This window comes from Typha latifolia, chromosome 2, assembly GCF_019914945.1.
Source record: "Typha latifolia isolate L0001 chromosome 2, TyphaL0001v2, whole genome shotgun sequence".
NCBI classification, from domain to species: domain Eukaryota; kingdom Viridiplantae; phylum Streptophyta; class Magnoliopsida; order Poales; family Typhaceae; genus Typha; species Typha latifolia.
Window position 1 is genome coordinate 263,598 of NC_133087.1, and position 25,137 is coordinate 288,734.

Sequence of the window (25,137 nt, forward strand, 5' to 3'; positions counted from 1 at the left end):
GTCCCATCCCATGTAGTTTCTACTATAAGCAATCTCTTGGCTCTCCAGATCCGAGATCGGGACTCGTACCAGCTTCACGTCTCCGTGGCTTGCACGCCGATTCCCTTACCTTAAATCCATGGTCCGTTGAGACTAGTATAATACTCGACGTCAAAAACTCGGATCGCGTTGCGGTGGTCGTCTGCGTCCTTGCCCATTTGCTCTGTTCTTACTTCCCCAAGCGATATCACCATGAAAGCCGTCCCCAGCTGCGGCGCCGAGCTCTTCACCTCCCGATTCCTCGTCCGTGCCTCCGTCCTCGCCCTCGCCTCGCTCGCCTCCTTCTACCTCGGCAGGCACTGGTCAGATGACTCCTCCCCGCTCGTCTTCTTCTCTGCCCCCGCTACTTCGCCCTCCGTCGCCATCTCCCCCAATGCCGGCCTCTCCCCCAACAACATATCCCAATTCCTCGCCGATTCCTCACCGCCTCCCGACTCACCTCCACCAATTCCTCCTCCTCCTTCGCCGCCGCCCTCGCCGGCGGAGAGGGTCGGGATCGTGGACGAGAACGGGACGATGAGGGCGGACTTCGATTTCGACGCGGATCTCGACGCGGGTTGGGGCGAGGAGGAAGACGGGAACGAGACAAACAGGGAGAGCGGAGATGTGGAGGAGAAGGTGAGGGTGAGAGTTGGGAAGTTTGAGCTCTGTGGAGAGGAGATGAGGGAGTACATTCCTTGCTTGGATAACGTGGAGGAAATCACGAAGCTGAACTCGACCGAGAGAGGTGAGAGGTTCGAGCGGCATTGTCCTGGGGAGGGCAAAGGGTTGAATTGTTTGGTTCCAGCGCCGACGGGATACAGGAAGCCGATTCCCTGGCCCGGAAGCAGAGACGAGGTACTTGATCTGTTTTCTTTTGTTTGTATGATGTGATATTCTATCATTTCTCGAACGTGAGAATTATAGTCTGATACGTTATATTCTCAAGTTGAGGAAGTCATTTGGCAGAATAGGGACAAAAAAAATGAGGTTTTCAGGAATTAGGACTAACTTATGATTGGTTTAGATGCTTGATTGTATGTCTTCAGTCCGGGATCACTGGGGTGGAAGAGGCAGTCCTTATTGACATACTAAGTAATTTCCAATAGTTGCAAATACTTGGGACAAGAGCTAGGGGAAGAAAGTAATATGAGAAGGAAAAGAGATTGCTAAATAGATCATTCCCACAGTTCCAAGATATCTGCTAAATGCTCGTTGCTTATATTATAATTTTGGTGGCCTCATGAGAATTTATGCAAGGAACCGCTAAGAGTTTTCCATAGGAAACCATTTATATCAAGGATATACTATTCTTATTTCCTCCATACTAGTAGCTTTCTCAACTGCGATCTGTGCTTCACAGTTAACCTCACATCACTGATGGAAAGTCTGGGGGGATAACGATGACAATGGAGATTCTGGCAATATATACACTAGCTAGCTGACTTTCCTAACTTAGGATTTACAAGTGAGCAATACCTTTAATTGCTTTCATACAGTCGAAATTGAGCTCTCAGGTTGATCTTATAATTGGACTGAGGATATAAGGACTTTGACATTCTTATGTTTTGTGTTACGACAGGTATGGTTTAACAATGTACCACACACCCGCTTGGTTGAAGATAAAGGGGGTCAAAATTGGATATCAAGGGATAAAGATAAGTTCAAATTTCCTGGTGGTGGAACCCAGTTCATACATGGAGCAGATCAGTATTTGGACCAGATTTCTAAGGTTTTCCTCTTTGAGATAAGATATTGAAGGTTTCTTACTTCCTAAATTTCCAATGCTGCCTCACTCTCATGATTTATTATTAACGGCATCAGATTTTAATCCTCAACTTATATGTAGATGGTCCCAGAGATTTCTTTTGGTAACCATACAAGAGTTGCCCTGGATGTTGGATGTGGAGTAGCGAGTTTTGGAGCCTTTCTACTTTCACGAAATGTTATCACCTTGTCAATAGCTCCGAAAGATGTCCATGAGAATCAGATTCAATTTGCTCTTGAGCGTGGTGTGCCTGCTATGGTAGCTGCTTTTGCAACACATCGCTTGTTATACCCAAGCCAGGCATTTGACCTAATTCATTGTTCAAGATGCCGAATAAATTGGACTCGTGATGGTATGATACTCTCTCTTTGAGAAATGAACAATTTCTGAATACTTACAAGTGTTTGTTAAGTCCAGAGATAAGTGGTGCCTAACATCTTTTAGACTCTGTTATTACTCTTAAAGAAAATATTTAGCTTATTTGCACTGGAAATAAAATGTTATTGTTCTTGGTTTCTTGTGTATTGAGTACTTTGTCCAACCTTTTATATTTCTGAGACTTTCTCAAATGTTTCAATTTTTGAGTTGATGAACATTACTTTTATAGATAGCATACTTTTATCTTGACTTGTGAATGGTATGATACAAAAGATAGTTAGCCTAATACTGCTCTCTTGGAACTTACTGATATATTTGCATTTGTGGTGAAGATGGAATTTTGCTTCTTGAGGTCAACAGATTGCTTAGAGCTGGAGGATATTTTGTTTGGGCAGCCCAACCTGTTTATAAACATGAAGACAGCCAACAGGAGGCATGGAAAGGTACTTTGTGACTGCAAGCTGCGTTTGAGAAGTCTTTTGCTTATCTATGTTTGTTAGCTATCAAAGTCATACTGATTGAAAATTTGAAACTAATTGTATAATAACATATATGATATACCACTTCTATGTGTAGCAGAGAGAGACTTAAGCTGCAACTCTTTTCTGGTTGTTATTTGACTGTTCATGTATAGCCGACCTAGAATTTGCAAAATTTATGTAATTTTGGAAGTGCTATTCTTACATTCAGGTTTTCTCTAAGAAAGTATAATTAGTGATACTATTAAGCATAAGAATTTAGTTCTCATTGGAGGTTTCAATCTCTCAAACATAGCATTCAGTTAATTGGCATTTCCAAACTTTATTGACATCGTGGTAAAATGTATAAGCCTCCCAAGCTCTTTGAATTATAAAACAACCTTTGCTCCCCTAGTTTTTGTTTCCTGTCTTCTTAATTTCTACTTGCTTCCATCTCATTTTAATGCTCCACTGATTGCATCTTTTAACCCCTTTAGTGTCCTCCCTATATTTCCCTTTATCTCTATGTTAACCTGCCCCCTCAGTCCACCATCTCAACAAATTATATTTCTGCTTCGGCTTTGTTCTCTTATTCACACAGTTCATCTCAAATGGTACTCAATTTTCTCCTTGAATGTCCTTTAGCTAGAACATAGATTGACGTCACAGGTTTTTCCCTCGGAAATGAGCTATGAGTTTATCATAGAAATAGGTCTATTAATGTTGGAAGAGTTGCCTCTCTTTCTTCTTAATTTGTAGTCCTTTTTTTTTCCCTTTTTATGTAAACTCAACTATTTCTTTTTTACCTTTACTCCCTTAAGTAATGCTCGTTTTCTGCTTTAGCTCCCTGTCGCATGTCATTCATCATAAAGGTCTTCAAACAAATCTATTTCTGGCTGACATATATGATTCATATAGAGATGGAAGACCTTACCGCTCATATCTGTTGGGAACTTGTGAAGAAGGAAGGATATGTTGCCATATGGCGGAAACCTTCAAATAACTCATGCTATACCAGTCGTGATTCTGGAGCCCAACCTCCACTGTGTGATGCAGAGGATGATCCAAATAATGCCTGGTATCTTTGAGACCTCTCTGTCAACTGTCAACTATTGCGCAATATAAAGTACATGATAATAACCCCAAATTGTGAAATAAATGCTCTTATATTGATAAAATAGTGTAAAAGCAATTGAGTATCTGTTGATTTTACTTTTGGCTCTTGTTCATTCATTTATGTCTCAAAGTTCTTGAGCTCCTTTGTGAAGCTTATCATTTCAATGTGACATTTCATGGTTTTGGGTCTTCTAGTTATAATCTGTTGCAAAAGTTCGGATTACCTGTGAGAATTATATTATTCTCCACTATGTTACAATAAACAAATAATTAAATGGCTGGCAATTTTCAGGATATTGATCCCTCTCCCTTGCACTTCTTAGAGTTCTCCATTTAGAAAGAGGATAGATCAACAAATATTCCCTTCTCTTTTCAATGATCTAATTCATGCAATACAATTAGTTTTATGAAAAAAAGTCTTAAAAGCCTCCAAATGTAGCACCGTTCTTTATCTTTACCAAATTTCCATCAATGGGAATTTGATGATACCTTTTTCTTGGAGTTGTGGCTCCTGTAGTTTTTGCTGAAAATGTTTGTATGTAATAAGTATGTGCATTGTGCTCTCCGCAGACACTATTTTTTCTTCTTATATTTCTCTATTTCTTTTGCTAGATCTGTTATTAGTTTTGTCATATCTACAGGTACACTAACCTAAGAGCATGCATCAGCCGACTTCCTGAGAATGGGTATGGAGCAAATATTACAGAATGGCCTGCTCGCCTGTATGAGCCACCAAAAAGACTCCAAGAAGTTGAGATGGATGCTTATATAGCAAAGAACGAACTCTTCAAGGCAGAATCAAAGTACTGGAATGACATTATTGATGGTTATATCCGTATTTTTCATTGGAAAGAAATGAATATGCGAAATGTAATGGATATGAGAGCTGGATTTGGAGGGTATGTTTTTCTCCTAGTATTTTCTTTCAAAACTTGAGGAGTTAGTATGGTTCTCAGTAATGTCTGTGGCTACTTTGCCGGAATGCTGTAAACATCAACACTGAGATTGATGCACAAAAGAAACAAATAAACACTAGAAATCTAGAAATATAGTAAATCAATTAACAAAATTCTATCGATATTGAAAGATGTTTGATATATTCTATTCAAGGAACTTCAGTTCTGCATTGTGCTTGAAAAGGAAAGTAAAATAAGTGAGTTGAAATGATTAGATAACAAATGATATGTGACCACATAAAGGGAACTGCTTATATTGATCTCTTCTGTGGTTAATTAGGCTATGCTGTTATGCTGAAATAATGACTAGACAAAGGAAAGATGGGCACTGTAATAGTTATATATTTCTTTTAGACAACATTCTTTGCTTTAGCTCTCATAGATTGACATTATTTTGTATGGTCCTTTATTCTGAACCCTTGTTCGTTTTCTCTTGGGGCAGGTTTGCAGCTGCATTAATCAGTCAAAAAATTGATTGTTGGGTGATGAATGTTGTCCCAACCACTGGACCCAACACATTACCCGTTATATATGATCGTGGACTTATTGGTGTGAACCATGACTGGTATGTTATCTTGGCCCATATATAAGCTTCTGAGTGTCAAATTTTAGAAAATTCAATTGGTTCTTAATGGCCACGGAAGTGTTATTTGGCAATGGAGTTCCTATATTTATTGCTATACAGCCCCTTTCAGTGTTTTTCTTGGTTTATTGTATCTTTTTTATCTCAGTTGGCATGCAAGCAATTTCTTCCCTGAGAATTTGCATCTGTTTGATTTCTCAGTTACTACGACACTAGGCTATAGTAAACTTCCATGCAGTCAGTTTTAGTATCAACATACACTATGCTTATCTAGTAACCTGTATGACAGCCATTGTTTTTTGTTTGAAATTAAGGCAAAAGTCAAAGAGCAACAAAAGAACACTTCAGTGATGACCGTTGCTTTAATTCCATTACCGTTTTGTATTAGGAGACATACATTTTCATGTTGTGGAACCTATACTTCAATATGTATAGAACAGAAAGGGAGTCTGTACTCTGTAATTCAAAGAGCTTATCTACTATAATCTGAAGTTCTATATTTTTCAGAAATTTATCATTTTGTCTTCCTTTCTATTGGAGTTTTTGTTGGTAAATTAGATAAATGATATTGAAAGCATCAAAAGCCTGTCCTGGAATACTTTTTTTTTTTTTCAGGTGTGAACCATTTGATACCTATCCTAGGACGTATGATCTTCTGCATGCATTTGGCCTCTTCTCCAAGGAGCGGAAAAGGTATTATCACCTGCATCAAGCTGGCTAATTTGATGAATGAATCTAATTATGATACAGTTTGGTCAACTATGTCATCTGTTAGAGAAGTTCAGTACAAATGACTTCCTGTGAGAAGATGACTAGATCAGAGTGCAGCTCTTGCGATGCTAAATTTCATCCTTTTTCTTATCTCTTATACTGGCAGGTGCAATATCACAGGGATCTTGCTTGAGATGGATCGTATGCTAAGGCCGGGTGGGCTGGCTTATATTCGTGACTCAAAATTTATCATGGATGAGATTCAGGACATCACAAGGGCAATCGGTTGGAGAATTGATCTGCGTGATACGGCTGATGGCCCATATGCTAGCAGAAAGATACTGATGTGCCAGAAACCAATGCCCCGTTCCTACAACTGATGCAGTTTTCTTGTCATCTTCACTGAGAATAGACTGAAGGTGGCGGTGCACAGGCGTACCTCTGGATCATTGGTCTCAACACTTCATTATGGTGTGTCAAACCTGGCGTTGAGGGAGGTGGATAGAATTGCTCGTTACATGTCTACTGTCAACAGCTTGCTAATTGTTGAGTAATGTAACACCGCGATTCATGTTATTAATCTTGTAACCTGAGCACGGATATTTTCTTGTCTGGTTTATAGTTCTTAGATCCCTGGAATAACCTCGTTCAAAATAACACCTTGTGAGTGAACGAGATCTAAATTTATGCTGCACAGTAAGCATATGCATGTGAAGCTGATGTCCTCCTCCCATCTCAGCACTCAGTAGTCGATCACACTCTGGCCCTGAGTTCATAATTCATCCACCAGACTTAGTTGCATTCTCTTTAACACTACATGACATAGTCATACGAGTCTTTTGAACAGATGTTGCTTTTTTTTAATACACTAATATGCGCCAAGTGTTGGCGTTGGAGCATTAATGAAGGAAATGAAGACCTACGTATTAGGACAGCCACACTTGTGCACCACTGTATTATTAGCTGGAAGTTGGCTGTGGTTGCCGACGAATTACTGTGGACATTAAGGAGGCGGTTAGATGTGGTACTGGTTTGTTATGTTCATTTATTAAACTTAAATGAGATAGTTTAAACTAATTTAAGAAATTATAGTGTTACATTACACTTGATGTCCCGTAAGAAAGTAATAGATTTAGAATATATTTTGTCAAATGACCAAAAAATTTTTGATTAGATTGAAGAAGAGAAGATTTTAGCTAACTTTTTTTAAGAGCAAAATAAATATTAAATTTTGTTGGTAAATATAAAATATTAGATAGAAGGGAAATGAAAGAGAAGAATATGTTTTTTTAGTAGGTTGTCTAAAACTAGCTGATGAATAAACTATTTTTTTAATACTAAGCTCATTAAATTAGTTTAAAGTTAAACTATATCCAAATAGGAGAACTACGAGACTAGTCAACCATAACAAGTGAGACTTGCACCTAAACTATAGCAAGTTATAGTTAACAAGACTACTTGAGCATCACGCATGACATGGGTTAAGTAGATACTTCATCAATTATTTATGATCACTATCTTAGATTCTTAATATCTAATCCCAAATGTCTTTCTTTCTTGAGATATTAAAACTCCATGGCCAATGTCATATGCCAAGGTTTTTTGTTTTTTAATATCATATGACAACAGTTGGGTTGTCAAGTATGCACCATCCCTTTGACTCTCTCTCCCTCCATAAATAAGAATCTGTGTCACTTTTATTATGACAGAGCCACAGAGGCCTTCAACTATATCTGATTATGATTATTTATTTATTATTTTATGTGAGAGAGAGAGCTCGTAGTTGTAGTAGGCATACCTAACATAAACTAGAAGAGCATGTCTACATGCAATTAATCTTTTAATTGCCTGGTAACGATATAAGTGGACTTGCTATAGCTTCAGAATAGCGAGGGAATAGAATTTTTAAACATTAAGTAAAGGAACGGAAAATTATCGGCAAATGCATTATATTAGAACGTTAAGTAAGTCTAACTTATGCAAAAGAAAATTAGCACTAAAAGTAAAAGACCCCAAGTATTTCTATTAAACAAAAATGTAAAAGACCCAGGTCCAAAAATAAAGTATATTTTTTTAATCAAAAAGAAAACAAGGTATAAATCATAGTAAATATAAAATATCTGGGGTTATATATCCCGAATGACTTTTCGTGCATTAGTCTTTGCCTCTGTCAGGTAAAAATAAGAATAAACCCCTTTTCGACCAGACCAGCCGTATACAATTCACATCTGAATATAATATGTGTAATAAACTAGTTGCGAATAATAATAATAATAATAATAATAAGAGTTTTTTACCGCACTAGACCCATTATTTATTTATTTATTTATTTCTTTTTATCAAAATAGACTAATCTTTAAACTTATTATCAAATAGAATTTAATTCATTGTAGCTCTAACAAAAACTTTAAGATAATTGATGTATTTAAAAATACTAATCAGTTCAACTTTTTCATCGTTAGATAATTTTTTCTTTAACTTTTGAAATATTAAATTAAAAAAATTTATATACATAAAATATTGATCAGTTTAGAGTTTTAAGACCAGACAAAAATACTGAACTGAATAATATTTTTATTTAGAGATAAAATACTGATTAGTTAAGTATTTTTGTTACGGCTATAATAAATCACACCTCGTTTATTAATAAGATTAAGAAATAATTTATTACCACAGAGAAAATTATAACAGAGGTAGTTTTGTCAAAAGCTCTAATAATAATCATACATGACAAAGGAATTAATTGATACAGGCACTGCTGTCCCTTCCAAATCATGATCACTATGATCACTAGCTGTTTGCACATTTTATAAAATATATTTTAATAAGAAATTACTTCTTTAATTTATTATTTGCCATCAAACATCGTAAATAGATAAATGTGTGGAAATTAGTATTTTATTCTCAATTTTCTAACTATCAAACACCTCAAAACATAATGAACACTTGCAACTGGAATTTTTAACCAAACTAAACCTCTTTCAAATTTTATTTATCAAAAAAATCACACCCAAACAAAATACAAAAAAAAAAAAAGTTTTATCATAGCCATAAATAAAATATTAATAAGTTCAGTATTTCGCTTTTAGGTGAGCATAACGTCTTATCTTCTAAGCAAAACACTAATTTTATTATTATTTTTATTAAAAAAAAAGGTTGAAAATTTTAATATTTTACTAAGAAAATAAGATTTTATCTTTTTCATATAGAACACTAAATAATTAAGTATCTTATTGTTAAAAATAATAGATTGTTAAGCATTTTTTAAGATATTGTATCACTCGGTTTCTCACATGTAGTTCATTTTAGTCATATGATATGCCGTTACGAAAATAAAAGAAAAATAAATATAATAATTTTAATTGAAGCTTAATTGGAGTTTAAAATGAAGAAGATATAAGTAAAATATAAAAAAAAAGTTTATTGCTTCGTAATTTTATACTTGATTATTTATTTTGGTTATAAATATATTATTGTAAAGATATGGAAAAGATCTATAGATTAAAATAGTGTTATTAATCCCCACAACTAATTACGCTCAGTTGCAAAAATAAATAGCGATCTCTTTTACGTTTTAACTTTTATTTTTGTCTTAGTTTTTACAGCTAAAATATTAAACTGTTTAATAATTTTAAAAAAATTCATCTAAAATAAAATAGAGTAAAATAGACTCATTTTAATACTAAATTTGGGGAATAATTTAGTTTTAAAGATAAAATTTAGAATAGGGCTAATTTGGTCAAAACCCCTCGCTGCAGCTATCGTGCACGTCAGCGTGAAGGAGACAGCTCACCTGCATGAGATTCGGGGGCATTTACGAGTTTGCCCAATGGAAGCGGGAGGACAGTTTCGTAATTTCTGGGGATTCGAATCCATAAAAACCAGGGAGCGCCTTGGAACGCAACACTTAATAATGTGCATGTCTATATATAGACACCGTAACCAACTCGCCCCCGAGCTCTTATCTCACATGGCCAGTCTGTTCGTCTCCGTGGCTTCGACTTCCTCCTCGCCCACGGCCTCTCTTCTCTCTCTTAGCTTCCTCTCTTCTCTCTAAATTTCTTCGTCGCCTCTAGAAAGTTCTCCAGATCGATCGCTCTCGGTTTCGGCGACGATCGCCATGGCGTCTCTTCTCGAGTCCGGATGGCTGGTTTGGCTTTTTCTACTCTCACTCCACTCTAGGGTTTCCGTATCTCTTTTGTTTGGACCAATGTCCATTGGATTCGATCCTGCGATGCTCCTTTCTTTGCTCTTTTAATTCCATCTCCTTTTCGATTTTAGCCACGGTATTTGATTGGCTTGGATAGGATTGCAGATAAAAGTTAGCGATTCTAGGGAGAAAAAATTAATGCTCTGTTCCCAAGTGATATTTAAATTCATGTATCCGCCATTACAGAGATTAATAGATCTCGATGAGTATTTAATCTTCATTGTGTTTATCTTGCTTTGTGATAAGTCAATGGATCACCTAGTAGCGTTTGAGAACCGGTGGATTGAAATAGTTGTCATCACTTCTTTTGTCTTGCTTAGTTTTCTATGAAGAATCCTGCTGTAGTAATTTGCAGAACTAGGTTGTTATTAGATAATTTATAGGAAAAAAAAAAAAACTCTACTAGCATCTGATAACCAGTCATGATGTTTCTTACTTTGGATTTACTGTTCCTTGAAAGTCCTTATCATCGAAGTTAGTTATTCTACGTTAAAAACTGTTTAGATGAGGCAAAGTATACTATTTAATCATCGAAGTAGACAACTTACCTGCACGCTCAGTCAACTTTCTGTGTGGCTAACATTTTTGCACCATTATTATATAAAAAGCTTTGTTTTCACTTGGATAATTCTGAGTGTACTTCGTTTTGGTGCTGCAGTATATAATCACTCACTTCAGCGAGTTTCAATTGGCTACCTTTGGCACTTTCATATTGCATGAAAGTTTCTTTTTCTTATCTGGACTTGTATCTGTATTCTTCGAGAGGACGGGTTTGTTCAGCAAGTACAAGATTCAGGTTTTGTCAAAAGAAGTACTTAACTTATATTAGCTGCTATGATATTTTAAGTTCAAGAATTCCTCTGTCATAAGCTGCATTTTTCTTAGCATTCCGCAACTTGAATAGTTGTGCTGTTGGGTAAATTGTCTGAAATGCATGTTGAATCAGAATGATTCTTTCTGTATTTCTCAGGATGGATGACTGATCTTGACATGGTGCTCTGATCCCCCTCATTGGGGAGTCCCTAATGTACTAAGCACAGGAAGCTATGTAATACAACTTTTCACATTGCTAACATCAGATATGTTAAATTTATTGCTCATCTTAAGGCCAAAACACTAGTTGGAAGCAGAAATAAGGATCCGTAATTCTGTACAAAAAAAGATTATTGATGTGAATTAAGGCGGCAAGAGAGAGAGAGAGAGAGAGAGAGAGAGAGAGAGAGAGAGAGAGAGAGAGAGAGAGAGAGAGAGACTTGTAGGTACCCAAGTCATGCTCTCATCTTCCATATACATGTTATTTCTATCCTGGAATTCTACTTTCACATTCCTTGAGAAGCACAGTTTTGCAGATATTCTTCCTCGAGTACAATCTCATTGATTTCAGTGTGAGAATCAGGATAACTCGACATCCTGTAGAGAGGATGAAGTGACTCCGTGGTCTTTACATGAAGCACCATGCACAATTAAATTGCACGTTATCAACCTAAAGTGCACAAAGTGCCCTTGGCAGATATTGTGAATTAAAGGAGCAGAACAAAAAAGTACCATGATATTTTGATATAGAGTACGGATAGTATAGACTTTTCATGCAGGTGGATTTGTGATTATGAAATTGTTTTAATTATTGGAAGCTTATATAATAATTAAAATATTGATAAAACATGGCACTATAACTAATTGGACCTCAACTATTGATAGCTAGATTAACTTTCACGTGATCTCTCGATGAAAGCTTTTAACTTCTTAAAGGGATACATTGTGTCACAACATGTCTTAAAAGTATAGGTTTCATAATTCATACTCTTTGAGGGCGTACTTATATCCAAGAGGTTACATGTTACAAGTCTTAGAAAATAGAAACATCCTCCTTAGAATGAAAATGGGATATATTGTACCATAACATGGCATAACATGGTTTTCCACTGGGGATATACTATGATCAAGGCTCCTCTACACTCTTCCTGTGGATGTAATCACTTTTTCTTGAACTTCAGTAGGTAGTTCCCTTTGATTCATGGTCTTATTTCCCCAAACGGAAGCCTACATGGATGTTCCTAGGGAAGATAATGGTTATATTTGTGCACTTCTAAACATAACCAGTTGAAAATTTTCTGTCTTTTTCTTGTTGTGAATTTCTTGTTTTCTGAAAAATAATTATCTTTACCAACCAATCTCTGTCTCTCTGCAGAAAAAGTTGAACACCCCTGATGTGCATAGAAGATGCATTGTGCGCCTAATCATGTACCATGTTTGTGTAAACTTACCGGTTATAATTTTTTCCTACCCTGCTTTCAGATACATGGGCCTGAAAAGCAGTCTTCCTTTACCACCCTGGTACCTGCATATTTTCCCTCGTATATAATTGAAGTTCCTCTATTCTTTAAGGAGAACGATATTTCCAGCACAAGTACTATTGCAACATTTGTTGTCACCAGCTAAAATATTTCTTTTAAGTCTGATAAAAACTGAAAAAGCTATGTATGATTGAGTTTCTGCAATAAGAAAATAATTCAATTACAGTTATTTGATGCATCAATTTGCTGTTAGTTATGGTTGCTCGCTTTATGTATGCATGAAATTCTTTTCTTTGTCTGCAGGACCGTTATTCTTTCTCAAATAGTATTATATTTCATCCTGGAAGATTTTGTGTTCTATTGGGGTCACAGATTACTGCATACAAAATTGCTGTACAAGCATATCCATAGTGTTCATCATGAGTAAGTCCATTTCTTCTACAGTTTGTTCATCCCTTCTTTCTTTATGTAATCAATTGATGTTCAGGTATGCTACTCCTTTTGGGTTGACTTCTGAGTATGCCCATCCTGCTGAAATATTATTTCTTGGTTTTGCAACATTCATTGGTCCTGCTCTTACTGGTCCGCATCTATTCACATTGTGGTTATGGATGATACTGAGAGTCTTGGAGACAGTTGAGGCTCATTGTGGGTATGACCTCCCCTGGAGTCCCTCAAATTTTTTACCACTGTATGGGGGGTGAGTGCAGTAGTAAACAACAATCTTTTGTGCTTGCCTAAGAGTCTTTCGAGTTATTTGGTGTTCATCACTTGACACCTTTTATGTTCGCTTTGGTAGTGCTGAATTCCATGACTACCATCATCGTGTGCTGTATACTAAGTCCGGGAATTACTCATCAACTTTCATCTACATGGACTGGTGAGTATGTCATCTTAATATATATTCCTGTCTGTGTATATATATACACACCAGATTTTTGCTGCATTTCTAGGTACAAAGATATAATTACCACTTTTTTTTTTTTTGTTGAAAGATGAAGATGACAAGGATGAAATGTAATAGGAGGCAGTATCAAGCTTCTTTTTCTCTCGCTGCCTGTTGGACTAATAGCACTTGTCTGAAAAATCACTTCAAAAGAATTTCTGTACTGTAGTAAGTGTGTTCCTCTGAACAGAGGACACCCTAAGGGAAGTTGGTGCTGCTTTAGTAACTACTAAGACAGCAATGTCATAGAAGAGCACAGGGCCTGAAACCTCCGAGTTTTTTGTTTTTCAATACAAGAGTAAAGATACTGGTGCCAATAAGAATGACCAGTTTTGCTTTCTTGGAGATACCGAGATCTTGATTATCTCATATTTTGACCTTAAAATAGAATTATGAAGACTTCTTGATCTCCCTCACTCATTTCCCTGCTTTTGTTATAGATATTCATTCATCAAACTTGATCTTAGCAACTTACTTTCCTAAAGAAGGAAAATTTATTAGAGTAGTAACAAATCCTTAAGACATACTTTTCTTTCTTTATGCATCTATATACTTATTCGATTATGCTTGTCCATCGGTTGATCTATGCTAACGTTTCTTTCTGCATCTATATTCTTTACGGTTCCCATCAAAGTTCTTCGTGTTCCTTTTCTGCGGTATGAATAATTGATGTTTGTTATTTAATGATTCTTTTATTCAGAGAACATGGTTCTCAGACCATGGCATGTTTTCTGACAACCGACATTTTTTGGTTATTCTGATTCTCCTATACGAGGATAATTCATACGGTTCCTTAGGTAGATAAAGAGCATCTTAGGCGTGTTTTCTTTTTGATACCTGCACATCCATTTTCTTCGTTGTCCTGATTCCTGAACTCATTCACTATCTGCCAGGTTATTTGGCACGGATAAAGATTACAGGAAGCTGAAGGCAATTGAGGACTAAGTGGTCAAACAAAATTGAGGAGTTGGGTGAATTCTTGGTAATACCATGCTCACCTGTATGGTGACGTTAAGTTTTTTAAATTATAGTGAAGAAATGTGCGCTGTTTTGTCTGTTGGTAAACTTGCTCGTGTCAGTGTAAGGTTTGATGAACTGAGTATAATATTTTTTCTCTTTTCTTTTAACATGTAAATGCAACTCCATAGAGTAAGATACCGGCACCAATGCGACATGATGAGAGCAATAAGCTGGTAGCAGATAAGTATCTGTTAAGTATTTAACATGTTCTCTCTGTGAATTGGTTGAATTTCCTGGAACTGTTGGTCTACTAGAAATTAAAGACTGTTATATTGTGCGAACAAGTTGAATTATCCTGTACAAACTCCATCTGCGGCCGAATAAATTCAAAGTATCACTTTTATTCAAGAAAGCAAAATAAGCTCAACTAGAGGCACTGTAAATCCAGTTTTACATGTCTCGGTGAGTTTGCGAAATTACTCACTGGTCCTGGTGGGGTCACAATTTCCTGCTCCTAATCCCAACCTGGATGTGTTCATAATTTTTATGTTGAGCTGCATCTAGAATTCAACTTCTCTGCTTTATGCTCATTTATTTATTAAGTTTTAATATTAAGCTATAAATATTGGAGGCCAAACAGAATCCAAGAGAAACGGAAGCTTAAGATTGATCATCCCTGCAAACAGTATTTTCTACACGGAAATGCTTAAGTTGAACATATCTTGAAAGAGTTCTATTTGGAAATGCTAAACATAAAGTTGAACATATAATGGAAATGCTAAAGATGAGATTTAATTTGCATATCCAATAGGTGGAATTTCGTCGTCGTTACTTCTGCACGAGGACTCTTTCTTACAACATTTAGCATATAAAAAAGAAAAATGTTAAAAAATAAAATAAAATAAAAACTAATGAAGAAAGTTATATATATTTAAAAAAAAGAAAATTAAAACGTGAAATATTTTCTACTAAGTCTTTGAACTCCTGCTGAGATCGATCACCACCACGCTCACATTATCCGCACTCTGCTTCGCCAAAGCCAGCTTGGTGAGCATCATCGCGGCATCCGCGCACGCCTTATCCGAGCCCACCACCCCCTTCCTTTCCCGCATGGACATCCGAACGACATCGCACGCCATCTCGTTACTCACCACATCCCACAGCCCATCACTCGCCAATATCAACCACTCGTCCTCCTCCTCCCTCTCCGTCACCGTCACCTCCGGCTCCGATATCACGAACGGCTTCAAATAACTATCCCCTATTCCCCGAATTTAAAAAAAAAATTAAAAGAAAAAAGGAAAAAGAACACGTTAAGAGATGGCGAAACAACTAGCATCGAACAAAGTCATGAAAAAGTAAACAACTCACCTATTGCTCGTGACATGGCAAGTACTCCGAGAACTCTCGCCCCATCCCAGTATATGACTCGCCCGCCCGCCGCTTCGATCCGCTCCAACTCATCTGGCCGGTCCGGCTACAAAAGAAAAAGAATATGAACAAATCGTCAAAAAAAACAAAAAGAAACGAAAGGGAGCACTAATTATTTATCAAACCTTGTGATCGGAGGAGAGGGACAACGGGACGCCGTTGCGGCAGAGGACGGCGCGGGAATCGCCGCAGTTCGCGACGACGATTCGAGTGAGCCCCACCACGGCGACGAGAGCGGTGGAGCCCACGTGCTCGCACTTGGGCATCTTGAGCTCGCACCGGCAGGTGGGGTCTCGGAAAGGCCCCCTCGCCTCGGCGTCCATCCTTGCGAAGCTCCTCTCCATAGCAGTCGTCCAGAACTCCTCGGGCGGCGGATCGGTCGACCCGAGACCGTCTATTTCCTCCGCCACCATCTCGTGCAACGTCTCCTTGCACGACATCGCCACCTACAATAAGAAATAGAGAGATCAGATCAAGGACTAGATAAAGAAGACGAGAGAGAGAGAGAGAGAGAGAGAATTAAAAACTCACATGCGAGCAACCGTGTCCATCGAAGACGCCGAAGAAATCGAATCCTTGCCGTACGAAGCCCGTATGGATTGAGACGGCATCCTCCATATCCCTCCTCCGTCCGCATATGGACACCATCCCGTACCGTGGGAGCTCATTGGACGGCCTCGATTCGATCGACCTCGCCCTCGAAGAATCCAGACTCGAGCTCGATCCGACCATCCCCGTCCGCTTCCGCCGCGATGATTCCTCCATCTCCGGCGCCATCGCCTCTGCTTGGGTGACGAATCCGAACCGCCGGACCACAACCCGACGGCGCTTGGCCGCGCGGGAGCTCCGCTGGGGCTCGGCCTTCCTTGTCGCTTCCGTTGAGCTCACTAAATCGCAGCAAATCTCCGCCATTGAGAAAAGGTTCGAAGCTCTAAAAATATTTCTCCTCTCCTTCGAACTCGAAATCTTGGGGTGGGTTAAAAATGATGGTAATGCAACAGAAAGCCCCTCCCGGAAGCAGCTTCTGGACAGCTACACCGGTGTGCCGTCGCTCTCTCCCGCCAGAATCGAGACATCACAGCCGTTCATCGAGCTGCTCATCGTCTCTCTCCCCTTCTAAACTTAACACGTTAGCTAAGAGGCCACGATGTTAACAAAAGGAAACGTGGCAGTGGAAAAACGAGCCATGCTAAACGAAGTCAGTAGTCTTCTCCTTTACTGACACGCATGTGGCCCCCCAACCCCAAATCCCTTTATTTATTTTTTTCCGCACATAATAGTTCTAGATGAGAGAGTTAATAAGTTATATTCACATTTTTTAAAAAAAAAATTAAATTTTGAATCCTTTCATAAGTTATATTGATCCACTGATGTTGGCAGGTGTCAGCACGAGGACAATTATGAATGTGTTCCCTGTTCGGGATAATGTCTCTCATACGACTTTTAGGAAGGCGAATAGTGACACGATCTCCTGAGGGGGTTGGGGGGGTGCGGGGACCTCAGGCGACGACGTTGACGCTTATAGCGGAGAGATGCTACTCGAGCTCCATACGTGGCAAAATTTTTATGCCTTTTCTCTTACTTAATATGCCACGTTTCCAGGTTCGCGCCTATATACTCTCATATGCTTAAACTTTGAAAGTTGATGCTTTCTTTTTATACATGCATCCATCCACCTTTAATTTGCTCGTTGAAACTTCTCCGTGTCTGCCACGTAAAAGCTCAAAATATCATATTTAATTATCTATTACTCAGCACATATCTACCTCTATCTAATGTAAGTGATAGTTATTATCATTTCATCTATTAATCTCCCCTGCATCTCCTAACTGAATTATTAAAAGTATCCAAGAGACCAAGAATAAATGCTACGTTCTTTCTTTCCGACCCCTCATTCTTTTAGATATTTACAAGGCAACACTATACAGCAGTAAAAAAAAATTTCTATTAATTTATTAAGAGAAATAAGAACTTTATAATATTCTACTAATTATCGCCGCTAAAATTTGAATAGGATTGTCCTCGTGCAATATTAGTTTTTTTTTTTTTTTTTTTAAACTATTTGACATGGCGGTATATAAATTCTGCACTGATAACTGGTCAACTATAAAATAACCAGGTTAGCATTTACGAGCAGCATGAGAATCACCACCTCCCTGTACATAGACGCTTTCTGGAAACTTGCAAGAGATTTATAATTTGGATTATTAATATGAGGAGGAAGGAAAAAAAATCTTAATATCCTGGCATATTTAGGTTATAGATTTCGGTGTCGGTTTGATTTAAACAAGACTGTACATTCTCGAGCAATATCGTACTTCTGGGTCACCTGCATTTCACGAGAAAACGGTGGTATCTAATTACTGATGATTAAGACAAATCTTTGCCCATGGTATTCAGCTACTTGACAGGAAAAATGCAATCCTAACACTCTTTATGTCGACCATTAGGATATGTGTCTGTCCAGGCCAACCTCCACGTATTTGTTCTTTTATTTGTCATTATTCAAATCCATATATATATATATATATATATATATATATATCTATATAGTTGGATTTTTAATTACCGCCATGAGACTAAGTCCTCTTGTCTAGTTTATAGGAATAATTTGCAAGCTCCAAATTACTGGAACAAACAATTTATGCTTTACATCAAATTTTTTTTGATATACTTCATTTAGTTTTAATATTATATATTATTTTAGATTAATTAATACTTCACTCTTCTATGATTTGGTTTGATTGCACAAAACGCATTTATATTTTCAATTTAAGCACTTTCTACTCCAATAGTTATTTTTTTTAATTATATTTGGCTAACCTAAAATTTGAATTTAAAAAATTAAAAATTTTTATTAAAAAATTATTTCTATTGAGGATCTTTAGATTTGAGTTTCACTTTAATCGAGGTTATAGAGGTTTAAGTCGAGAGATTTATATAATTGAGTTAAACTATACGGGATAAAAATAAAATTAACCTTATTTTCTTTTATTGTCCTAAAAATCGAGGACTAGTTTAACGATCTAACACTCGTCTCTGGCCAGCTGGATTCTGCGTTGATTGGTATTCGGATGCATGTGAGATGTCGTTGTGATGAGTCAAAACAACCACCGGGTGTTGACGTGGAGAGCCGTGGAACCGAAGGGAGTACGTGATTCGCTGGCAAAAGGTGATGTGGACGGCCCACTTATACTCTTCTCCTTTTCTCCCTTGAGAATCCCTTCATTTCTTCTCTCTCTCTCTCTCTCTCTCTCTCTCTCTCTCTCTCTCATAGTAAATAAGTTCTTAGACAAAACGTCACCTATATTTTTAGTCTAATAATAATGGCAGAATTAGGACCATTTTATTTACAAGTTAAGGCTGCCCACTGTTTTATATCCATATCTGCATAGGAATAGATCGAGGTGGAAGTCTAATACATACGATATACTTTTGAGGAGGATAACAAGGAGATACTTTTATTTATTCACCAATTAGAATAGTAATCGGGATTTAGAGGACCACGCTTTAAAGTGGCGACCTCTTTTTCCAAACCCTGCTTTTAATATCGGTGTTTAATACGTATGAAATACAAATCTAGCTGTTAAAAATATAAAGATATTAAATATATTTTATCTCCTAAACTGGTTAAAGAGGGCCACTAAAGAAATCGTTTATTATTTTGAATATTGCTTTGGGTCTTGTTTAGTTTGAGACTAAGTTCGAACTTGATTAATTAGTCTTATTTTTCAGTCTTAATTTTTTAAAAATAAATTTAATTATATATAAAAAATAAAAAATTATTTGATTACCGAATCATTTTAGAATATATATATATATACATCCTTGGATTGCTAACAATAATTCCCTTTGATTACTATATATTAAAATGTACAAGATAAACCTACTACTAACCAAGTTAAAAGAAAAAAAAAAGTTAAAAATTAAAAGCCAAATTACAGAATTACAATACAAATTCTTGAACATCTCAACATTGCAAATCTCTTGTATATATATATATATATATTTTTTTTTTCTCTCTCTAGTAAACCATTGTCAATGATTTTCTATGGTAGCATCTGGAAACCTTGCAGCAATGAATTCTCTGATAACCTAGTCATTGCCCTTCATACTGTAAATAGAAATGGACCGCTCACTGCTATGTAATAGAAAAATGCAACAGGTATGCCACCAGAATAACAGACAGTTATTTACTCTCCCTGATGCCAGAGAAGGTCTAAGAAATCATCTGTTCTTCGAAACCCTTCTGCTGAAGAAGCTGCACAGAACAGAGGAATCAGGTAAGTTATCCCTAAAGAAGCATAGATATGTCAAGCAAGTATAAGGCAACAGCGTGCTGTGTTCAAGTATTGGGTCAACTTGTTAGATAGAAAAGATTTTAGCTTTCATCGACGTAAAACAGGTTGCAATATGACGTAGCATTATCATGTTAAGGGAAAGTTATGTTAAAATTGACCAAATCTTATTCCAAGAGAATAAAATAGAACATATAGAAAGGAAACTTTCCCAGATAATGTAGCATTATCGTGTTGTTGAAGTCAAATCCCCCGACTGTAGAAAAGTCGTGCGGTTGGTGATGCAGAGAATCTGCTCCCTGTTAACAATAATAACATTGACCAGTTACCCAAACTGCAGCAGGTGCTTTACACAACTATAAGTCTGCCTGCCTGCCTGGTTGATCATCCCATTATTATTTTATCGGTAATCTCAGAGTTGCAGCTGGTGATTGATGGCCACAATTCTTGCTATGGTCAACTCTTTTGTTATTATATCTATCTCTAACAATCAAATCTTGGTCAGATTCTTTTTCTCTTTCAAATAAGCATCTTTTATGTATATCTGGTCAAAATCTTGTTTTGCCAAGTATTTTGATCTAGGTCACAAGACATGGAGAGTTCAGATAAATATGTCAATAGTGCAGTAAACTTTTGTGAACAGTATGGTAGATGCCTGAGAATGAGGCAAGAAAAAACCACCAAACTGCTTGCAAAGTAGCAGAGCAAGAGAAGATATAATTCATTTTGTTTACTATGACACATGCACTGAATCTACTACCATTACCTCACTAAAAGGTATCTCCATTAAACAAATTCTAGATTCGCAATCTTTCTATCTGCTTTCCGACAGAAAACTAATTTCAAACTAGGATTCTTAATGAACAATCATATGGAAGGGCCGACAAATATTTACCATCATATTCTTTAAATAGCTTACCTCCTATTTTCTGGACTGATCAAATCAAGCCAGTAGTACATAATCATTAACAATCATGTCGCAACATTTGCAAAGTAATCCGCATTAAAGGTCATAGCATTTTATGGTCAAGAATGAAGTCTATTTTCATCCAATATCAAAAGGAAGAAAAAAGGTATGCCGCAGTAATCGACACAATTAACACTGGCTTTCTTAGAACTTTAAAAAATTAAGTACTGGAAATTTTCAATCTAAAGAGATAATCTAAGGTCTACTACTTTCATAATCATATCATTAAGAGTACATTTTTTCTGCTAAAAATGACAGAGGTCTGATCACCTAATGGAGAGGAATTCCCATAGCATTTAGCTTCAACTCTTTTATATCACATCCTTAGACAAGGAGCAGGAATGTTTACATCGTTTAACAATCTTTAGAAGCTCTCTAGGGCAATTTCACATACAGCTTATATGCAATCCAGGCTTGTTGAATCTTACCAAAAAGGTCCGGGGAGATGATGCTAGGGGAGAATAAAAATGATGGGATTGATCCCCGAACGCCGCCTATTCCTCCACTGCAGAGTAACTGGATAAGAAAAGAAGAAAAAAAAATCGGATAAAAATAGGAGAATAAACTTTGAAGACACCGACGCAATGAATTCAAGGATAGATTAATCCTGGAATAGAGAGGAATGGTAGTAAACGGTCGGATCCAAGAAAGATCCAAATTCGGATCCGGCAGAAATTTGAAGGCTATCCACTGGAAATTAATTAGTAATTGCTGAAAGGAATGTAAAATATGCATAATTAACTCTATCAAAGCACAAGAATATTGTAATCAAGAGTCTCGCAGAAGATCATAATGATAGATTCTCTTAATAAACTAATGATGCATCCATTGGTGTTTTCTGAATGCATCCATGTTCTCCAGTGACAACAACCTCTCTTTGTGGCATATAAGCTGGTCACTCATATATACCGGTCAATGTACTTAGTTATAATTAAATCCCAAGAATTCATTATTCTTAGTTTGCCATCCCTGTCAAGGAGAAAAACACTACCCAAATCCTTCAGTTGCTTGGTACGGGAGCAAGATCTTTTCTTACAGAGTCTTAGTTTGCGTCAACTAGTGATGAAGAAAAATAAAACTTAGATTGCATAAGTCTGAGTGAGATTGTCCCCATGGAATGAATCAAAAGTTACCAATAGAAAACAAGTAAGAAAGAAAGTTTCTAGATTTGCACAAATTGTGAAATAAAGTATTTGTTAATGACTCTAAAAGCTTACATTGTTAGCGGAAGTGAGTTTTTAGAGAGAGATCAAAAGCTTTTGACAAGGTTGCTATCAGTAACTCTAACTTGCATGAGATGCTTTACGCAACCTCGGCACTGCATTGAGATTATTGAATTACTATCTTATTAGTAATAATTAATATCCAATATGCAACAGATGAGGCCCACAGAGATTTGGCATATCCTGCTTGGTTTTTTGCATTATGGTAACGCATCGTTACTGTTTAAGAAAGAGACATTAATGAACAAAATAATGTTAAGAGGTTGCAAAGACTACTACGCACTTCCATAATTTTACGTACTTGGTAGAGGATCATATTAACCATTGCATGGGCAACAAAGATATATATATATATCTATTAGGAAATTTGTTTTACAGATCACCTTGATTTATTTCAGAATTAAATGGGTAGAGATAAGAGAATTTAATAGTTACAGAGAAAGAAGTGATCAGTCACATGCATGTCTGGTCTGCAATAATCATCCAAAACTTTTAGAGTTAACAACCAAAAAGCAAAAGACAAATAATGCCAAACCTACGCATAATGTCAAAAGATAATTAAATAAAAGGGAATCACCATTAGTATGGTGTTATAACTTGTGCTCAAGTATATATACCATGATATCTTTCATGACAGATACCCTGTCATGCATACACATAATCTCACATGATAGAGACCACCAAGTCACATAATTATGTATAAAATATTGCAAAAAGGACACCATAAATATAGCAAAATCCAGAGGTCTTTGTGTGACCAACAAGAAAGTAGAGGGAAAGAAATGAATAAAGAAAGTTGTGAATTTAATCCAGCAGTGTCGTCTATCTAAGTATCAGTACTACTGTGTAAGTGTCCATAGTTACAGTCTTACAGATCATCAACTGGCTCAAGGAAAAGGTTAGATAAGTCCAACCGACAGTCATGAGCATTAGGAATCCTAGTTTCCTAGCTGCCTTTTGGTCTCATTCTTCTTATTTGAACGTGTGGGTCTACAGAGCCACCTACTCCCTGAAAGCCATGAAAGCCAACACTAGTTAAACCATAGTACAATAAACAAACTTTTTAAGTACTATAGCTTTCACTGGATATATTACAAGGCAAGCTTCATTTTTGCTAGCTCAAGCAGTTGATGATCACCTCAAGTGTTTCATTTCATTGAATTCTCTTTCCTCGTCCCATGCCTCGAGCTTTAGGACCCGTTTGGTTTTAGTTCAAGGGAGGGTCTCTGAGTTAGTTCAAGAATCCCTAATTTAGTTTATTAATAAAAAAATTATATATTTTTTTATATCTAACAAAGTTTACGCTTAAAAGAAATTAAGATTAAGAAATAAGATCAACTAATTAAGTTCTGGACTTAGCCTCAAATCAAACAAGCCCTTAATTATTTTCTGACACTTTCAAAGGATCATTAGTTGTATATATACTTATATTCTTTGGTTAAAAAATCACTAGGTTGGAAACGATATGACCAAAGATTGTATCTTTTCTCCCTTTCATTGATAGTATATCTATGGACTGAAACACAATTTAGTATGGAAGAAAACTAGGTTTGTCATTGAATTGGCAAGTTAATTAATGATGAAAACTGTGTCCAGCTCCTTTTTTTGTCTAATCCTTGTAGGTAGGTGGTATGAAAAGGATAACCCTTAGTCTCCAAAGCATATAAGAATGTTATTAAAATCCATATGCCAATAGAGTATTAATTCCATTTCCCCCATAAAAAAAAGTTATATAATATTTTTTTTTTCACTCTTTAATTTTCATTCTTTGTTTCTAGAGGGACTGAATGACATCTTTAATCAAGAGCCAAAAAACAATTTGGAGGACAATAGGAAGTAAGAAATTGACTCAAATACTGTTGGTTTAACATATATATTTAAATTGAAGTGTTTTTATTTCTTATAGGTAAGCAAACTTATGTTGGGTGGTATGCTTTTTGCTTATGGAATGAGATAGGCGAATAGTAGAAGAGAGGAGAGAGAATTTTTAAAATAGTTTAGTCAAATCAAGAGTAACATTATAATTGAGCTTATATATGAAATAATTTGAATAATATTTCTAATCAAGAGCATCGATAAATTTTTTTAGCCTAGAATAACATTTTCTAATATAACATAAGGTAAAAAAAAAGAAGAAGATAATACTGAAGCAAATGGGAGCTACCTGTATTATATAATTTATTGTTCAAATCATCAGTGCACAGTGAAAGCAAATGAAAGTAGAGTACTAAGCAAAAATCAATAACCTATATTTGTTTTAGTGACCTAACTTTGCTTAAAGAATCCAAACACATGCGTTCAACAGAGACAACAAACCCCAATTGAAGGTTTTAAAAGAAAGTTATGACTTGTTTATGTGATCTATGCTGTTTGAATAAGAGCCATGATTGGATGTTTATAAAAATTAAAATGGTACTGTGAAACACTTGGGCAGAAATCAGGACGACTGTTAGTCATATTTGTTGAGTTTTAGTTTTAAGTGTAACTAATCCCTCAGTACTTATCTCTCTGCAGCTTGGTGCCCACACATATGAACTGATTAGTATAATAAGATACTGATCTAGATTCTAGACCTAGTGTAGCTGTAAGGCTTTGGTGTATTAAGGAAATTATATGTTCACGTATGTACGTGATTTTATATATAGGTCATTCTCAAGTTCACCAGGTTTATAGTAAATGTTCATTAATGTGTGTTAAATCCTACTTGAAATGATCTGATGCATCACAGGATACATGCAAAAATACACACACACACGCACACACACACACACATATATGCTAGAAATCATGTGTATACACGAAGTCCTTTTTGTTTTTCTC

The 25,137-nt window shown here is 36.4% G+C and overlaps 3 protein-coding genes and 1 long non-coding RNA gene across 5 annotated transcripts; 2 read left to right on the forward strand and 2 right to left on the reverse strand.

The window, feature by feature from the left end:
• Positions 1-52: 52 nt before the first annotated feature.
• LOC140782700 (probable methyltransferase PMT11) lies at positions 53-6,682 on the forward strand. The gene is made up of 9 exons (XM_073129419.1): positions 53-876; positions 1,601-1,750; positions 1,868-2,138; positions 2,497-2,607; positions 3,541-3,700; positions 4,380-4,637; positions 5,137-5,259; positions 5,893-5,970; positions 6,155-6,682. Exons 1-9 carry the CDS (start codon positions 232-234, stop codon positions 6,366-6,368), a joined length of 2,010 nt encoding a protein of 669 aa, XP_072985520.1. The 5' UTR covers positions 53-231; the 3' UTR covers positions 6,369-6,682.
• Positions 6,683-9,943: 3,261 nt separating this feature from the next.
• On the forward strand, positions 9,944-14,697 carry LOC140781836 (very-long-chain aldehyde decarbonylase GL1-8-like). Of its 2 annotated transcripts, none has more exons than XM_073128085.1 (7): positions 9,944-10,138; positions 10,857-10,994; positions 12,387-12,532; positions 12,796-12,915; positions 12,980-13,192; positions 13,292-13,372; positions 14,332-14,697. In XM_073128085.1, exons 1-7 carry the CDS (start codon positions 10,109-10,111, stop codon positions 14,381-14,383), a joined length of 780 nt encoding a protein of 259 aa, XP_072984186.1. In that variant the 5' UTR covers positions 9,944-10,108; the 3' UTR covers positions 14,384-14,697. The 2 variants fall into 2 exon arrangements, with proteins under 2 accessions (XP_072984186.1, XP_072984185.1); XM_073128084.1 differs by having other exon boundaries at positions 9,946-10,138; positions 10,857-11,009.
• Positions 14,698-15,162: 465 nt separating this feature from the next.
• Positions 15,163-17,098, reverse strand: LOC140781834 (probable protein phosphatase 2C 30). The gene is made up of 4 exons (XM_073128083.1): positions 16,361-17,098; positions 15,955-16,275; positions 15,770-15,875; positions 15,163-15,659 (listed from the first exon to the last, which is right to left on the reverse strand). Exons 1-4 carry the CDS (start codon positions 16,739-16,741, stop codon positions 15,367-15,369), a joined length of 1,101 nt encoding a protein of 366 aa, XP_072984184.1. The 5' UTR covers positions 16,742-17,098; the 3' UTR covers positions 15,163-15,366.
• Positions 17,099-19,787: 2,689 nt separating this feature from the next.
• On the reverse strand, positions 19,788-21,906 carry LOC140782514 (uncharacterized). Its single transcript, XR_012107888.1, has 2 exons — positions 21,523-21,906; positions 19,788-20,090 (listed from the first exon to the last, which is right to left on the reverse strand). It is a non-coding gene; the product is annotated as an uncharacterized lncRNA (long non-coding RNA).
• Positions 21,907-25,137: the final 3,231 nt, after the last annotated feature.

Excerpts from the sequence above, each read along its gene's own strand:
- LOC140781834 (XM_073128083.1), bottom strand. The coding sequence starts at position 16,741 with ATGGCGGAGATTTGCTGCGATTTAGTGAGCTCAACGGAAGCGACAAGG. Across the intron at positions 16,276-16,360 it reads ATGGACACGGTTGCTCGCAT|GTGGCGATGTCGTGCAAGGA; the intron begins GTGAGTTTTTAA and ends TTCTTATTGTAG. Across the intron at positions 15,876-15,954 it reads CCCTCTCCTCCGATCACAAG|CCGGACCGGCCAGATGAGTT; the intron begins GTTTGATAAATA and ends TTTCTTTTGTAG.
- LOC140781836 (XM_073128084.1), top strand. The coding sequence starts at position 10,109 with ATGGCGTCTCTTCTCGAGTCCGGATGGCTG. Across the intron at positions 11,010-12,386 it reads TTCAGGTTTTGTCAAAAGAA|AAAAAGTTGAACACCCCTGA; the intron begins GTACTTAACTTA and ends GTCTCTCTGCAG. Across the intron at positions 13,373-14,331 it reads ACTTTCATCTACATGGACTG|GTTATTTGGCACGGATAAAG; the intron begins GTGAGTATGTCA and ends ACTATCTGCCAG.
- LOC140782700 (XM_073129419.1), top strand. The coding sequence starts at position 232 with ATGAAAGCCGTCCCCAGCTGCGGCGCCGAGCTCTTCACCTCCCGATTC. Across the intron at positions 1,751-1,867 it reads ATTTGGACCAGATTTCTAAG|ATGGTCCCAGAGATTTCTTT; the intron begins GTTTTCCTCTTT and ends ACTTATATGTAG. Across the intron at positions 5,260-5,892 it reads ATTGGTGTGAACCATGACTG|GTGTGAACCATTTGATACCT; the intron begins GTATGTTATCTT and ends TTTTTTTTTCAG.